The 17,415-nt window shown below is 37.7% G+C and overlaps 1 protein-coding gene across 7 annotated transcripts in view; it reads left to right on the forward strand.

Annotated features, from left to right (window-relative positions):
- ATP8B4 (ATPase phospholipid transporting 8B4 (putative)) overlaps positions 1–15,951 on the forward strand; it is a 246,461-nt gene extending 230,510 nt beyond the window's left edge. For all 7 annotated transcript variants that reach the window (XM_084898218.1, XM_084898216.1, XM_084898217.1 and 4 more), the window contains 3 exons: positions 8,980–9,118; positions 11,793–11,923; positions 13,565–15,951. In XM_084898218.1, the coding sequence (XP_084754344.1) occupies positions 8,980–9,118; positions 11,793–11,923; positions 13,565–13,846 (552 nt within the window). In that variant the 3' untranslated portion in view covers positions 13,847–15,951. The remainder of the gene's footprint in view (positions 1–8,979; positions 9,119–11,792; positions 11,924–13,564) is intronic.
- The last annotated feature ends 1,464 nt before the right edge of the window (positions 15,952–17,415 follow it).

The raw sequence follows: 17,415 nt of genomic DNA on the forward strand, positions 1-17,415 counted from the left end.
AGATGATTTCTTTAAAATATATATTTTTATATTCTATCATAGCAATGCCAGGGAGGAAGGGAGGAGAGAGAGCAACATCAACGATGAGAGAAAATAATCAATGGTAGGACTCCTGTATGCCTTCCCTGGGGACTGAGCTCACAACACAGGCATGAGCCCTGACAAGGAATCAAACCATGACCTCCTAGTTCATGGGTTGATGCTCAACCACTGAGCCACACCACCTTGGCAGGCAGGGATGATTTTTTATCTTCTTCCACTGGATATCTAGAGTTGTGTTTCTATTTCCTTTTTAAACAAATTATGGACAACACTGTTAGTTATGGTGTTAGAATTCACAAAAGCTTTCTGATCCATTAAAATCTGTAACTCTGCATGGATACAGCAAGCAATGTGGCTTCTGGTTTGTTTATTTTTTATTGAGGGGGAGGGGTTCTGTTTATTTTTTGTTTTTGTTTTTGTTTTTGTTTTGGAAAGTATTGATCAAAGGCTTAATTTTTATAGAGTTTGAATTGTTTTTGGCCAGTCCTTTTTCTATCCTATAAACAATTTCTTTTACAAATCTTAGCTGCTCATATCCAACAAAAGATCTCACTAATCCCAGGCTTTTTCTTCACGACTCAATAAATATTTATTAAATTGAATGAATCAAATGTAAACATATTGCTTTAACATGACATCTTTGTCATTCATTGGCCCATTTAAGTGATATCATGAAATCCATACCAAAGCCATCTAACACCTGACATCTTGGAAGTTCGAAATTCAGAGTCAGATAAGTAGCATCCAAAAGCAGACTAGATTTCTCTATTAAGAAAAGAGTTCTATTTGTCTATTTTACAACTAAATAAAGCATACTGGTGCTTTGTGAGCCCTCCAAGTCTAGTTCCCCAATATTCAATTCTGCAGCAGAGGAGAAAATCATGGAGTGGCTTGGAAGCAACTGATATAGCTAAGGCATTCATCAGTACAGTGAATTATCGGATAAGGTTTATATCTTGCCACTATATTGGGCACACCAGCCTCTCTGGTTTTGTTGGTTTTGGATCACTGAGCAAATGCAGTATACCAGTATACTCTTATTGACCCAGCCTAGGGAATTGGATGATCTACTCCTTTTGACGAGGCTACATTTCCAGTTTTCTGGATTCTCCCTCCAGTAAGAGGGCAACTGTGGGATATACAGTGGCATCTTTTTAGTGGTGACATCTTTTTTGCTTATTCATCTTCAGGTCAGACCTGTTAGTTGGTGCCCCAAAAGGTGATTTGAAAGGTAGTAACTGAAATGAAATGAAGGACCAATATCTGAATAAAACGGAAAGGGAAACGATTCTTCATACTGCTATATAAATAAGGGCGAAAATTACCTGTAAAATTTATTGTAGATACGACAGCATTATATGTTTTTAGTGAAATTAGTTTTCAAAATTAGCTATAGTTTTGGGTTAGAAAGGAGTTCTGTTTGTCTGTTTTAATATAAAAAGTCTGTTGGTATTTTTATATCTCTTTTTCTCTTTTTTTCCTTAGTTTGTCCATAATCTATTTTTTTTTTAATATTCTATCATAGCAATGCCAGTGCTATGTTTCTATATTAGCTTTATCTTTAGAAGCAGTTTTTTCCCATGAAGCACACAGTTCTTGTTATGGTTGGATGTCACCATTACATTTCTCCATTTTTGTCATAAGTTGAGAAATCAGAGAAACAATCTTATTTTAAAAACATTGTTTATTCACAAAATTTTGCATTTTGTAATTTGAAGTTTTAAAAATCAAACTATTTAACATTTCTTACCTTTGATTATCAAAGTTTTATAAGAATGATACCCATGGTTTCTCAGAGGGTTCATATTTAGGACTCAGAATAATTATTGGTAACCTGGTGGGACTATCCAGGTCTGTCTGGCTCAGGCCTAATTGGCCTTTGTCTCTCCAAGATCTACTCTCCACCTTCCATCTCCTCAAGATCAACTGTGGTCCACCTAACTTTTCTCTAATGTTAACACTAACATCCTATATAATAAAGAGGTAATATGCAAATTGACCATCACTCCAACACACAAGATGGCTGCCCCATGTGATCAAAGATGGCCACCCCCATGTGGACACAAGATGGCCACTACAAGATGGCCAGTAAGGGAAGGCAGTCGGGAGGGACCAGGCCTGCAGGGGAAGGCAGTTAGGGGTGACTAGGTGGGCAGAGGAGGGTACTTGGGGGCGACCAGACCTGCAAAGGAGGACAGTTGTGGGGGACCCAAGCTTGCAGGGGAGGGAAGTTGGGACAACCAGGCCTTCAGGGGAGGGCAGTTGGGAGCAACCAGGCCGGTAGGGGAGAACAGTTGGTGGGGACCAGGCCAGCAGGAGAGGGCATTTAGGGGCAATCAGGCTGGCAGGTGAGCAGTTAGGTGTCAATCAGGTGGCAGGGGAGTGGTTATGGGCTGATCAGGCTACAGGTAGAAGCAGTTAGGGGTAATCAGACAGGCAGGCAGGTGAGCTGTTGGGAGCCTGAAGTCCTGGATTGTGAGAGGGATGTTTGACTTCCCTAAACAGGCAGTGAGACATCCCTCAAGGAGCCCCAGATTGGAGAGGATGCAGACTGGGCTGAGGGACACCCCCACTCCCTATGCATGAATTTCATGCACCAGGCTTCTAGTCTTATATAACCACTGTGCAATTATCAATACTATGAAATTAGCCTTGCTATAATACTATTAACTGAGCTAAGGTATCCTCAGTTTTTCCATTAATGACCTCTTCTGTTCTGGGATCCCACATTGCCTTTAGTTGTCCGGTCTCCTTAGATTTCTCTAATATCTAACCATTCGTTTTCCTTGTCTTTCATGACCTTGACACTTTTGAAGAGTGTCAGGAGTATTGTAGAATGTCTCTGGGTTTGTTGGATGTTTTCTTAAGAATAGATTGAGATTGTGGATTTGGGGGAAGAATCACAGAGATGTGTTCTTTTTGTTGCATCCTATAAGGGAGCACATGATATCAACATAATTTATTATTGGTGATGCTGATCTTGGTTACTTAGTTAAGATGATATATTTCAGGTTTCTCCACTATAAACTGTTTGCATACACTAGTCAATAGAAATGAGTCACTAAGTCAAGTCCACATTCAGGGCGAAGAGAATTAAGTTCCATTTCCTAGAAAAAGGAGTTTCAAATAATTGGTGGTCATGTGTTATAAACATAACTGGTATAATTTTAAATAAAATTTATATAACAAATGAGGATACAAGATTTACCCAAGATTACACACTGACTATATTGCAGGTTTAGGACTAGGATTCAGTAGTCTTATTTCCCAAATAAATGTTCTAAATAAAGGCATTTGTGTTTCTTAAAAAGGTGAGGTATTTTTTACAACACAACTATTACTAGTTGCAGGGTATTTGGCATAATTGGGAAGCAGTAATGTACACATGGAGTTGTACTTCTAAAGATGGAGTTCTGGGTCTCAGCAGTTGATGGCTGTGATCTCTTTGCCATGTTACAGGGTTAAAGTCCTCTAAGTCTTATCAACATACTCCTATTCCATGGATTTCTCCTCTACCTGATATCTCCCTGCCTCACTCATATGCCCACCACTAATTCTGAGTGCTAGAGGGGCCTGAATCAGCTGGGAGACTGAGGAACTTTCTGGATAGGAGAATGAGAAAGGAGAGATCGAGGCTGGTAATGGTGGACTAGAAGCAGCATGGGTGAGAATGAATACCAGTTTCCAACATCTGGCATGCTTCATTTATTACTGTATTCCAATTTAATCTACAGTGTCAAACACAAGTATTTTTTGAATGAATGGAAGGGCAAAGGATATGAAGAGAGAGGTTAAAATTGAACAAAGGAAATGAGAATAATTTGGTTGAGATACCCAACTATCCCTGCTGTATTAATTAATTCCCATCTTACCTCAGATGACTAAAGTAAGTCTGTCCTTGGTGGTAGCCTTCAGAAATGTGTTATTACCACTATGAGTAATATCATGCTTATACTGATTTTGCAGTAGGTATTATTGTCCCCTTTTACAGATGAAGCTGAGTGGTTAAATGAGGTCACACACTGAGTTCCAGGTCCAAAATTGGAACCCAGGCCTATCTGACTCCAGAATTTTCTGGGATAAAGTATTTTATTTTACAGCAAGACTGTTTAAAATTCAAACTTTCAGGCAGAATGAGAAGAAAGTTTACACTGAGCATAAAGGAAGATAGATACTTTCTTGTTTATATAGGAGAAAGAAAAAGAGAGAGGTCATAAAGCTAGGAGCACTGGGGTTTAGGAGAGAGAATATCTGGAAGAACAGAGGAAGAAGATGTCTGTAGACACTAAAAGCATTCTTGGCCCACTTGCTTCTGTCAGGCTTTTCTGGTTTTTAGAGTTACAACAGCAGCTCCTAATAATTGAACATTTCCTATGTAAATGAATTGTTACTGAGATAATTCCAGTATCTCATTTACTCCTATCCACTCACAGTCCTCTAAAACATGGTTGCTATTACTATAGATGAAAAAAATAAACATGCTATAGGCCAGGATTTAAACACAGATATAACCTCAGATCCCCAACTCCAAAGCCATGTGGACCTCCCTCCTTTATAAAGGTAACTGGAAGCTATGGCCTTCCCCCAATACATAGTAGGTACAGGGAATGCATGTTCCACATCTTTTTTCCATGAGGGGATTCCTAGGACACCAATATCACCCTAGAATAAAATGGGGGAGAAACTCTGTAAATAGATGATAAACACACAGATCCTCTTGCCACCTCAAAATTTCAATTTAAGGAATATATAGGTTAATTCCTGTCACTTTTGTCTATTACTTATTTTTATTTCTGGGAAGCCATGAAAATGTCTGCTTTACCTTAGATTTCTTAGACATGAATGCATAAATGTTTATAATAATAAAAGCTTTGCAATTTTGGCTTCAATCAGAAGTTGCTGTCTTATATATATTTAGAATAATACATTTGAGGAATTCTGTGAATGAGCTCACTTTGATAGTGGCATCAATGGCCTTTCCTCACTGTTTAAGCTTGACTTGTCATTGTGGTAACAATCCCTATGAAATTTCTTTGGTCTATAATTACAGTTATAAATCGTATGTATGTGTTCTGCTCATGCTATTGGCCAAACTGTACCCATCTCTATTATTTTTTAAATATGTTTTCTTCAGTTATTTAAATGATAAAGTTCTCCTTTTAGCATTTCAAACAATATAGAAGTATTTAAAATAAACTCAACCGTCTTCCTTTCATTCCTTATACTTCTCTGGTTAACAGCTATTATGATTACCATAGGTCAATCCTTCCATATTTTTTTTCTTTGCTTTGAGACACACACACACACACACATATGTATTCAGGAGAAATTCTTGTAACTTTTGTAATATCTCTTTCTCGCTTAGTGACATGTTTTGGACAGCTTTCCAAATCAACACATTCAGATCTATTGTAATCTTATTAAGAGCTGCACAGAATTTTATAATATGGATATATAATAATTTATTCATCCTTTCTCTAATAATAGACATTCAAAATGTTTCTTTTTTTCTTTTCCTTTTTTTTTTTGTTTTGTTATTGAAGCAATGTTGCCTTCCATATACTAGTTCATAGATTGTATGTACTGCCAGATAAATTCCTAAAAAATTAAATTTCTGGAGTCAGAACTAACTTTTATCAATCTGATAGATGAACAATGGTTTTGTTGTTGTTTTTTCCATTGCAGAGTCAGAGAATATAAACATTTTAAATTTCATAAATATTGCCATGTTAATTTCCAAAAAGATTGTAGTTAAAAACAAGAGAGACTTCTTTAAGTCTAAAAGATTTATTGAAAGCCACCAGGTAGCCCTAGCTGGTTTTGCTCAGTGAATAGAGTGTCGGCATGCGACTGAAGGGTCCCAGGTTCAATTATGGACAAGGGCACATGCCTAGGTTGCAGGCTCCATCCCCAGTAGGGGGCATGCAGGAGGCAGCCAATCAATGATTCTCTCTCCTCATTGATGTTTCTCTCTCTCTGTCTCCCACTCTCTTCCTCTCTGAAATCAATAAAAAATATATATATTTTTAAAAGCCACCAGGAGGGCAAATGAAACAGGGAGAGCCACAGCTAGGCGTAGCCACTGGAGGCAGCACCCAACCACAGGGCAGGGCTGCACTGTTGTAGGGAGAACACTGCTGTTGCCCCGCTCACAGCTTGGCTCTGGTCACACTGGGTGGCAGGTGAGTCACCGAGTCCCAGGAATCATCACCTCTACCACCAGGCTTGTCAAATGTTGAGAGAAGTTTAGTAAACTTTCAATGGTGATTATGATTCTTATCAAGCTTTCCTTGTATTTCAAGGAGATTTTACCTTAAATAATTAATATTTTTATTTCTCTTGCCTTTTTTGGGGTCTACATTTACCAGATATATAATCTGGGCCCATGTCTTCATTTTCATTTCTTTTTTATCTCATTCTATTAGTCTTTCCTCCTTTGATAAGAGAGTTAAACTACTCATTTTATTATAATAACTTATGTATTTTACTTTGTTCCTTTCATGTTCTTTTAGGATTATTTTTGATCCTATGTTTTTATTTCATTTTTTTCCATTATATACTTGGATGCCTTGTGTGTTTGTTTGTTTTTAACATCCTACTTGAGTAATTTACAACTTTTACTATTGAATTCCTATTTTACTAGCGATTTCCCCTTATTTTCATAATTGTTTAAATCTTATTTCTATACCACTATACCAAAACTAAGTAACAATAACCTTCACCAAATGCTTCACTATTCTGTTCTGCACTTTCCCTCACCCACCTCCATATTAAACAATTTTGGAAATGTTTTTACTTTACTTCATTATCCCTGTCCCTACTCCTCTCCCCAACTCTTGCATGTTAATGATTTAGTACTTTAGTTCCAGGATGTTATTAAATGCTCCTTAAACATATGTTTTGACTGTTTCAAAATTCTTTCTAAATTAATATTACAGATCATATTCACATTATTATGCATTTAAAGCCAACTACAAATTTACAAGAATCATTGCTCACCACCACTTTTATGGTATTTGTCTTTAGTTATTTTGAGGTCTTTGTTCTGATTTAATTTTTATTTGGTTGCAGCAACTTCCTTGAGTGATTTCTTCAAAAAGGAAAAATAGATTTTGTACTTTTGAGTCTTCTTTCTTTGTCTTTGTATTTACACTATTGGAATGGCATAAGATTGTTGAGTCAGAGCCTTCTTTGGGGGTAACTTTGTAAAAGTTGTTCCATAATATCCCAGTTTTAGTGTGGCAGTTTGATATTAAGTTGATTCTCTCCTTTGTAAGTAATACCTTCTCTAGAAGTGTGTGTTCTTTATCCTTGGACTTCACAAATGTCACCAGACTCTAACTTCTTGTGTTAATTTGCCTTGGATTTAGATTGCTCTCCCACATTTGAAAAATCTTGCTGTTTCTTATAGCAGAGCAGTTTTCTTCCGTCATTCTTTGATCATAACTTTTTTAAGTTTATTTTCCATTCTAAAATGTCATTTTTGGCATATTGTGTCCAAGGATCTGACATCTATGGATTTGCCATCCCTTTCTCATATCTCTTTGCACATGGTTTCTATTTCTTCAACTTTTTGCTCTCTGTTGTGAGATACTATTTCCATTTGTTTTTTTCCAGAATATTAATTCAGTTCTCATTAGGGACTATTCATATTTGGTTCTCTACTCAGCTTTTGAATTCAGAAATAATGTGTTTTTCTTCCAGAATTTTTTTTCTTGGTATCTAATTGCATCCCCTTAAGAGTTCTCATTACGTTTTTTAAGTTATTGTTGTTGTAGTACTTGTCTGTCTTTCCCATTAGTTCTGCCTCAATAGGAGCCACCTGTTCTTCTTTTTTAGCGAAGTCTTAAAATTGTTGTGATTTTTCCTTGCCTACTCATACCAAGTGATTCAGGTTATTGGTATCTCTGGATAGTGATGAAATGATAGGCAATAGAAGATAGATTTGGAGATTTTTGTCTAATGTCTTAGTAGCCAAATGAACGGGAAAATCAGTGTCTCTTTGCTGAGGCATGGGTGGCAGGGTCTTCTGTTCTTAGACCTCATGAGGAAAGAAAATGCTGTCCCTTTATAAGCCCGGTATTTTACACCCAAGACTTCCAGAATCCCTTTAATGGGTCAACATTTTAAAAAGCAGTAAACTTTATGTGGGAAGTGGACATATATATCCACGTGCAGAGAAGGATCTATTTACTATGTAGGTAGGACCCCTTCAGGCAGGTGAGAAATCTGTGGTCTGTACTTAGAACATTTGGAACCTCTGAGGTTCATATAATGATGTCAGAACCTACTTTTTTTTCTCTCCGAGAACACAAGGGTTCATAATCACCAGTGGCTTGCTTGGCATTCTGATAGCAGCCCACACTTTTAGCTGTGCTGCCACAACGAGGTATTGGAAGGCTTGTGAACATGCTCTCAGACCACTATGAACCCCAGTGTCTAAACTTTGTCAGAAGAGGATGAAGGATTTTTCTTTGTTATTATTTGAATAAGAGAAAGGATCATCAGTATGAGATAAAGTATTGGTGTCAAAGAGATTTTTCCTGTGTCAAAAATGGTCATGTGGAAATTTATGTTCAGATTATAAAATGTACTTTCCCACTAAAGAAAATAATTTTTTCCCAACAGAAAAGTTTGAAACAACTTATAAAGTAACATTGAAATGAGAACCCATTCCACTTTCTTATTTTTCTATAAAAAGAAGCTTCACAGGTTATTTCTTGATTCTGACTCAACCTTGACAATTATAATGGCTTTCAGATATAAGTTCTAAAGTCAGTTGCCAAGCAGAAATGTCAAGTCAGTGCCCTGTGTTGTGCAAAAAGTGGAAGAGCCTGAAGTTGTTTGGGAGCTAACAGGTGCAATCATTTTTTTTTCACAGAGCATTTCAGTAAAATGATGTTCTGAAAGATCTCCCCTGTGTATTTGACTTTGCAGATTGCGTTGGATACCAGTTACTGGACGGTCATTAATCACGTCTTCATCTGGGGCAGCGTTGCCACTTACTTCTCCATTTTATTTACAATGCATAGTAATGCCATGTTTGGTGTCTTCCCAAACCAGTTTCCATTTGTTGGTAAGTGAATACTACTATATACTGGGGCCTAGTGTCATTTGTTTGTCTTTTAATTTATTTTCTGGGTTGGGTGGGACTAGGGGTGATCAATAATCTTTTTTCTAGGAATTGATTGCATCAGAGACATCTGAATGCTTCCAGACTTGAAACGGGCTCTGAAAGACTAGTTTCTGCTGTCCTTCACCAGATGCAGAAGAGTCACTGAAATAGATGCTTACTGGTTTCCAACAACCCAGATGCAGTAAACTGCCCCTTTGAAAACAAGAGGCATAACATATACTAGTGTATTAGGGCTACCTGAGACTTGTATGGTAGAGGAAAGAAAAAGAGCAAGAAATGCTGGGCTTTGCCTTTTATACCATGCTATCACCAACAAATCTGTCAAAGATTACCAGTGGAACTTATTTGTATTAGGAAAGAAAAAAAAAAGATGTGTAATTTAGAGACTTCTAAAAAATTTGGTTCATTAATCCATAAATGACATGAAGAGTAGGCTCAGACTTTAGATGACCACAGTTCAGTGTCAGCTTCACCACTTATAAGCTGTGTGACCTAGGAACAAGTTTCCTTTCCTTTCCATGCCTTAATGTTTTCACTTCTAACCTGAAGATATTTATAGTTCCTAGTTGTATAGGAAATTTGTGAAGGTTAAATGAGATAATACATATAAAATGCTTAGCATGTGGTATTTTATGTAGTACTTTAAAAAAACAAATGTTAACCATGATAACGGTGATTATGATGATAATGTTGGTTCAAGAAAATGTAGCTTGGGGACATTTCAGAGTGATTTGAGCAGCAAATGGGTAGCAAAGCACCTTCTACTATTCCTTACAATATTGATATTCTTTGATTCTACAAAAATGTACATCTGGTCTATCTATGGTGTATACTACCATTGCTCTGTACATTTCCTAGCAAAAGTCACTGAACTTTACACAGTGGGGCTACTAACACACTTTCTCAGAAGTTTTGAAATCTCTAGGGTGTGTTAGAGAAGTTGGTAGCAATGATGTTTTTGAATTCATCCTAACAAACTGTGAAGTGACATACAGTGACAACCTTCTTGGGCTCAATTAGGCAAGACTGAGATTTGCATCTACTAGTTGGGGAATCCATTCTACAAAAAGATATGTAGAAGACTTCATGTAAAAAGCAAAATAAGAGCAACTATAGCGTTATACATTTCCAATGAGGCCAAGGTTCCTCCATTTGTAATTCCATTTAAATGCATACATACACTTAAGAATGTTATTCTTCAACTTTCGCCTTGCCCTGCATGTACATGGAAACTTTAAATTGCACCACTCTTACTTAATACGTAATATGAATACTTTGCTTACCAGAAGATTCCAACCATGTAGAAGAAACATGATGGTTATGAATAAAAATAAGCATATTAGGCAAGAGAGACATTAAAACTATTTTTAAGGTTCTTTTTTGGCTGCCAAATCTGAAAGTTCAGTGCATTGACTAGAAGATTTTCAGTCCTAAGAGAGCATTCTAGAATGCATAATGGGACTGGAATGCCTCAACCAGAGAAAGTATTTTGTGTGGGGACTGCTCTCTCCAGCTAAGCACATGTCATTCCAGGAATTAATTACTGTGCTCCAATGAGACTTTTCAAAAGTTAGATCAACATTGGGGTTTAAGAAAAAAGTTTCCTTAGTAGCCAGCAGAAAACAGGAATGTGGTTTTAAAGCAAAGCTTGTTTTTATTTTTATTTTTTCCTCAGCCATGATTGGGGATACTGAGCTTCAGGGAGCTCAAAGAGACTATTTCTTTATTTATCCTCACCTAAGGATATTTTCCCACTGATTTTAGGGATAGTGGAAGGGAAGGGGACACACACACACACACACACACACACACACACACACATGCAAACATCGATGGGAGAGAGACACATCTATTGGTTGCCTCACACACGTGCCCCCATCGGGGTGGGAATTGAGCCTGCAAGGTAGGTGCCTGTTATTTTTTAAGAAACAAAAGACTCAGGAAGAACCTTTGACCTTCCCTCTAACTGCCTAGAAATTTAGAAAGGACCTTCTCCAGAATGGGAGTTACCATTATAGATAACTATATTTTTAATATAAACAAGGTGTGATAGGGAGAAAACTAGCAAGGCCCATCTGATCTAAATCCTTCCTATGTCCATTGTTAAAGATGGTCTAACAAACATTTATTTACCAGACATTTGCTTCTCCATTTCCTTGTGAAGTGCCTTCTTTCCCTTTGAAGTTGAAACCACTGCTTCCCTCTAATCCCTACTCCCCTTTCTCTAGCTCAGGATAGCTTGTAAGCTTCAACTACTACAGTAAATGTGCCTTTTATAAATAATGGCTGTTTTGCAGTTGAAGGATCTAGAAACTGGTGAGAGAATTGTGCTTCACTCATGAAGCTGGACTGAACCTGAATAAGAGGATGCTCCAGCTGATAGTCTCCAAGGGGTCAGGCCACCAAGCAGTTTCCAAGAGTTATCTGTCTTGCCTTCTCCTCATCACCATTGAACATACCATATAGTGGAGAAGACACCTAACTTAGTATTTCTTTCTTGATAGTCCAAACATCGCTATTCCTAAAAAGACCTAATGGATCTAGACAACAAGCCTATTAATTCAAGCATTCAATTCTATTTATAAACACAATGTATATTCTCCTTTAATGATAGGAAATGCACGAAATTCCTTGACCCAGAAGTGCATCTGGCTTGTCATTCTTCTAACGACAGTGGTTTCAGTTATGCCTGTGCTGGCGTTCAGATTTCTGAAGGTGGATTTATTCCCGACCCTGAGTGACCAGGTATGTTGTATCGCTGATGAGTTCTTAAAGGGCTGGTTTTTGGTTCTTGGAATTGAGTTTTTCTCTGCCTGATTGGAAGCCCAGTGAAGGGCCAATGAACTTTCCATTGGCAAACACCCTCAAGTACACAATGTCACATTGCAGTAGATGGAACTGCCTACATCTGAATGTACTAACCTTATGAGTACCAACCAATAAAGACAAATGTCTAGATTAAATATGGGTGGAGAGTCATAAATTACAAGTGAGGTTGGATATTTTAAAAACTTGGCTGGAAGCATTTTGAACAAATGTTCCAAGGGAAAGACAAGCAATGGGGAAAGTTATTGTCTTGGGGGCAAATAAAGGCTATAGTAAAAGAGGGACAATCAAGGTATGTGGTGCAGAAGCTCTAAATATTTGTAGAAATATAGTGGCAGATTCAGAAACATGGAGGAGATGTTACCTTCTGAACAGATTAAGAAAAGGGAACAGCAGCACAATAGATGGATTGGAAAATAGAATGGATTATAGGATTATCTAAACCAAAGGATTACCAGAACGTATTTCAGTATTTCCTTCCAACAGGAGCATTAAGCAGGACAATGTCAAATTAGGTCTGGACACAGGTAAAAAGAGAAAAGGAGAAAGATGGGGAGATCCATTTGTAGTCACATCAAGAAAAGGGTAAAAACGCTAATGGGATGAATAACTGGACCAATGATGCTGAGAGGAACGGAAATGGAGCATCCCTTGTCATGCTACCCCTATCATTCTGGGGCCAAACCATGAAAATATTCCTTCTGAAATGATTTCTGGAGTTCCCTCTTTGTCTGTCCTTTTCCTTTGGCTGTGAAAGCTCATTCTTATGTAAACCAAGAAAATGATGGATGAGTTGAAGGAAGAAATATAATGATCATTTTTTCCTATATTTAGTCAGATTGTGACTTTTTGCTTAACAGTTTTTTAATAACACAAAAATTGGGGTACAAGAAATCAGCTGAATCAGAGAACAAGGTGGTTTGTAAACCTTGTTCTAAACCTTGGATCTTTTCTCCTCAACTTTAGAGGGAAATGAAAGAAATATTGGAAACCCACCCAAATGATGTTGGCCTCTTCAAAAGGTGACCAACCCCGACCTCCAAAGAAATTAAAACCCCGAAAATCTCATGATACCTTGACCTACCACAAGTGTTGAAAATTTCTGATTCCCATTTTTAAAATTTTGTCCTTGTCTAGTTCTTAATGACTATTGGATTTTGAGAATTTCCAAAAAAGAAATGGCCTGTTTTGAGGGGGAATGGGACTGTACATTGTTATACTGACCGTGTTTGGGTAGTGCATGCTAGAAAACCTTAAAGTATGTTTCTATTCATTTAAGATGGATATGTGACATGGAGACAATAATAACTTTTGCCTTAATACTTCTTTCTTACTTATTAGTCTCTTGGTAGAAATAAAAACTGACCAGTGCCCAGGTTAATCCATTAGTTAGAAAAGTTCTTAGTTTTTAGGTGAAAAACTCTGTTTTGTGATTAAGGTGAGTATTTTGTTAATGTTGATGTTGCTTTTACTGAGAAGGCGTTCATTTCACAGAGTGGCCCCTGCCTGGGGTTTGTTATTTGGATGCACCGTCTCACTCTGGGTCTCCTTCCTCTCCAGATCCGCCAGCGGCAGAAGGCTCAAAGGAAGGCACGGCCTCTGCATAGCCGAAGGCCTCAGACTCGTAGATCAAGCTCAAGAAGATCTGGATATGCTTTTGCTCACCAAGAGGGCTACGGAGAGCTTATCACATCTGGAAAAAATATGCGAGCTAAAAATCCACCCCCAACATCAGGGTTGGAAAAGACACTGAGTAATAGCACTAGCTGGATTGAAAATTTATGTAAGAAAACCACAGACACAATGAGCAGCTTTAACCAGAATAAAACAGTGAAACTGTGAGTCAAGATAAATTTGAACCACAGTATCCTTTCACTTCAGCCGGGGCTGAAATTCAGCTGGCTCTGGATTTTGGGATTGGGGCTAGGAATGGGGCAGATTGCCTCACTTAATTTAAATCTTTGGCAGACAGCTGCCTGGTGCCCATCAAATAGCGGTGTGCTCTACCAGAAACCAAGCCAGATGGTCACCATCTAATTTGTTTTTATTTTATTTTATTTTTATTTGATTTTTTACAGAGAGGAAGGGAGAGGGAGAGAGAGTTAGAAATGTCAATGAGAGAGAAACATCGACTAGCTGCTTCCTGCACACCCTCCACCGGGGACGTGCCTGCAACCAATGTACATGCCCCTGACCGGAATCGAACCTGGGACCCCTTATTCCGCAGACCGACACTCTACCACTGAGCCAAACCGGTTTCGGCAAATTTGTGATTTGACAGACAAAACCCTCACAATATAAGCACAGGGTTTATTCAACTTAGATACCAGTTGACCTGAACTTTAAAATTTTATATATTGAGAAAACATAAATCTGCATATACACAGTACATTGAATGGATCTTCAGGTGGATAAAAGGGTTACCCTAAATGAAAAAGCATGCTTGTTTACAGATAAACACATATATGTAAGATCAGCCTTTCCCAAGATATACTTTTAATATTTAAAATTGTACTAAGATGATTTCAGTTTAAGATATCTCCCTAGTCTTGATATCTACCTGTGGGTTCATCCAGGACAAAAATCACCTTTATGCCTGAAGAATAGAAAAATACATCAGTGTTCCTCATTTGTGTGCTCGGCTAGAGATGGTACAGATTGAGCATTTTAGCAGTGGGATAAATTGGTAATTTGGTCAAATTTATTTAAAAAACTCTCATGGATCTGTTCATGAAATGTCAAGGAGAGGCTCTCTAGTAAGTGTTCGAAATACTTTTCAATGACTTTTACAACAACCTTGGTAGGAACTCGCCCTGTGTTATTCTGAACCATCAATGGAACCAGCAAAGCACTGATTTTTCAAACTTTAATGATAGTATTCCATAAAGAATATGGGCAAATACTTTCAACATTTCTTATTTTAAAAAGTTCCATTGGAAATCAAATTAATCAACATTCTTTTAAATTACTATTAAATACCCAGGTTTAGGTCATTCAAGTGAGTTGCTTTTGTTTTTTAGCTATAATGCTTATCATTGCAAAATAAACATATGTAGATGAGGCTGAGTTTTTGGAGACACTCTAGTCCAAATGTGAATCACCAATGTAGTTTCCATAAAAGAATTCAAGCAGATTTGTGGTCCAAGTCCAGCTCTATTGCTTCTTACCTCTATAACTCTCAGTAGGTAAAGTGCCTCTCTGAGACTCTGTTTCTTCTTCTGCAAAATGAAGATATACTACCTACCTCATGTGGTTGTTTGAGGATTGTCAAAGCACAAATTCTCGAATCATTAAAAATGTAATTCTCAGAGGAATAGATGAGGAGGTTAGGTCCATTTAATTTACCATCAGAATAATAGAGCAATCTGAAAAGGATTGAAGAACTAAAATTTAGCTAGTCCCTGTGAAAGATCTTGATGAAATGAGATTGCAAAGTAAGATATAAAACTGGTTAGTGCCCTACAGGGAAATAAAACTATGACCATGGAGGTGAATTTCTCTACCAGAAAGCAAAAACAAATCATCCTCATGTTTCAACAATTTTTTACAAGTCAACCTCTAACTTTATAGGGTTCCTAATCTGGTCCCTATTAAATTATTAGTCAAAGTTATATTTCCCAAATGAGTCAAATGGCCCTTTGTGGGCTTGATGAATAATGGGCTAGCATAATATTAGTAGGTCACACAATCCTGTTTTTATTTTTTGTTTTGTTTTGTTTTTGTTTTTTGGCCTTAATTTCCAAGACTGGGATAAGTTTATTTGAATGGGATCAAATAAGATATGTGTCAAAGAACCTAATCATAGTAAATGCTCATGTATGTTCCCTTTGTCCCTACATGCCTATATAGATTTACCAAGATATTAGTTTTCAATGTCTAATGTGTTTGCTCACTTTTTATAACATTTTTGAAAGATTTGAAAATTTTCAGTAAATATTTTGGCAATATTGGTGTTTGATGTTTTGTCACTTCTTTATTGGGAACTCAAAGAGTTTTTGTCACATTGGTCAGCTGATTTCTCCCCCCTCTCTCTACTCTATATGCCTGGAAAAAATATACATGATTCTTAGGATCAGCGTCAAGAATAAAACAAACCAATTGGACCTATGTATAAGGGATGGGAAAGATTAGGAATGTTCCAAGTTTGCAAATTCAGTTCAAATTAAATAAGGCTGTTTATAAACAGATAATGTGGGTGATTGTGAGAGAAACACATTATCAGCTTACTTTGGCCCCATGAGATTCAAATCAGCTCACATACGCAATGCAAGATCATTTGATTACAAGTGCCAGGGATTATTTTGAACCTGAATAAAAAGAGTCTGAAGAGTGACTGGTGATGGCAGTACACTGGGGAATAATAAAATTTTAATTTTACATAACCATTATCAGATTATTTGGAAAGAAAATATATTATCTAGATTCAGGACTGATGTTCATAGTCTTGAGTTTTTAAAAGCCTTAGTTCAAGTTTTGAGCTTTTATAGGCAACTACAGGCCTGGTGCACAAAATTTGTGCACTTGGGGAGGTGTGCCTCAGCCCAGATTGTGAGAGGACACAAGCCAGACCAAGAGACCCCACTGGTGTATGATTGGGGCAAGGGAGGGACACAGGAAGCTGGCCAGATCGAGAGGGACCATGGGAGGGCTCCAGGGTGTGTCAGCCCTTCTTACTCAGTTCCAATAAGCTGGACCCCAGCAGCAAGCTAACCTACTGGTTGGAGCATCTGCCCCCTGGTGGTCAGTACACGACATAGTGAGTGGTTGAGTGGCCTTAGCATATCATTAGCATATTATGCTTTGACTGGTTGAACAGACGACCAGGCACTTAGCATATTAGGCTTTTATTATTGCTCCTTGTATTCTTTTGAGTTAGATCTGCCTCCAGGTATACATACCTGTGAAGGAAAGAGAGATAAAGCAAGAGGGGAAGAAAGCAACGAAGAGAAAAGAGACAAACGGAGATAAGAGTTTCCAATTATAAATCTCTGAAAAATAAATTCCTCAAAGTTTGTATTTGAGAAGTGAATACAAACCCTCATTCACAGTTAATGTGAGATCAAGGACATTTTATTAGAAAGGGGTCAGGCACTCTCTGGCTCCTCGTTGCACAATGCTGCTGAGGTGTGTTGGGCAGGTCATGCCACTGACTCCCCCAGGCCTCAGCATCCCAACCCATCAATGGGAAAATAGGCAGTGTGGTCTCAAAGACCCTTTCGCATTTCCCATTCTGTGAGCTTTTCTTGCTAGTGTTGCACACTGTTCATTTATTTATTTTTTTGTTTTTACTTCCCTTACCTTTTTTGGGGATCAAGTTTACAAAAGCCTCTCTGAGACCAAATTAATTAGAGAGGCAGAGGGATAGGGGAAAGAGGAGAGAGAGAGAGAGAGAGAGAGAGAGAGAGAGAGAG

The sequence above is a fragment of the Pipistrellus hanaki genome (assembly GCF_964339955.1).
Source record: "Pipistrellus hanaki genome assembly, chromosome: 1".
NCBI lineage: Eukaryota > Metazoa > Chordata > Mammalia > Chiroptera > Vespertilionidae > Pipistrellus > Pipistrellus hanaki.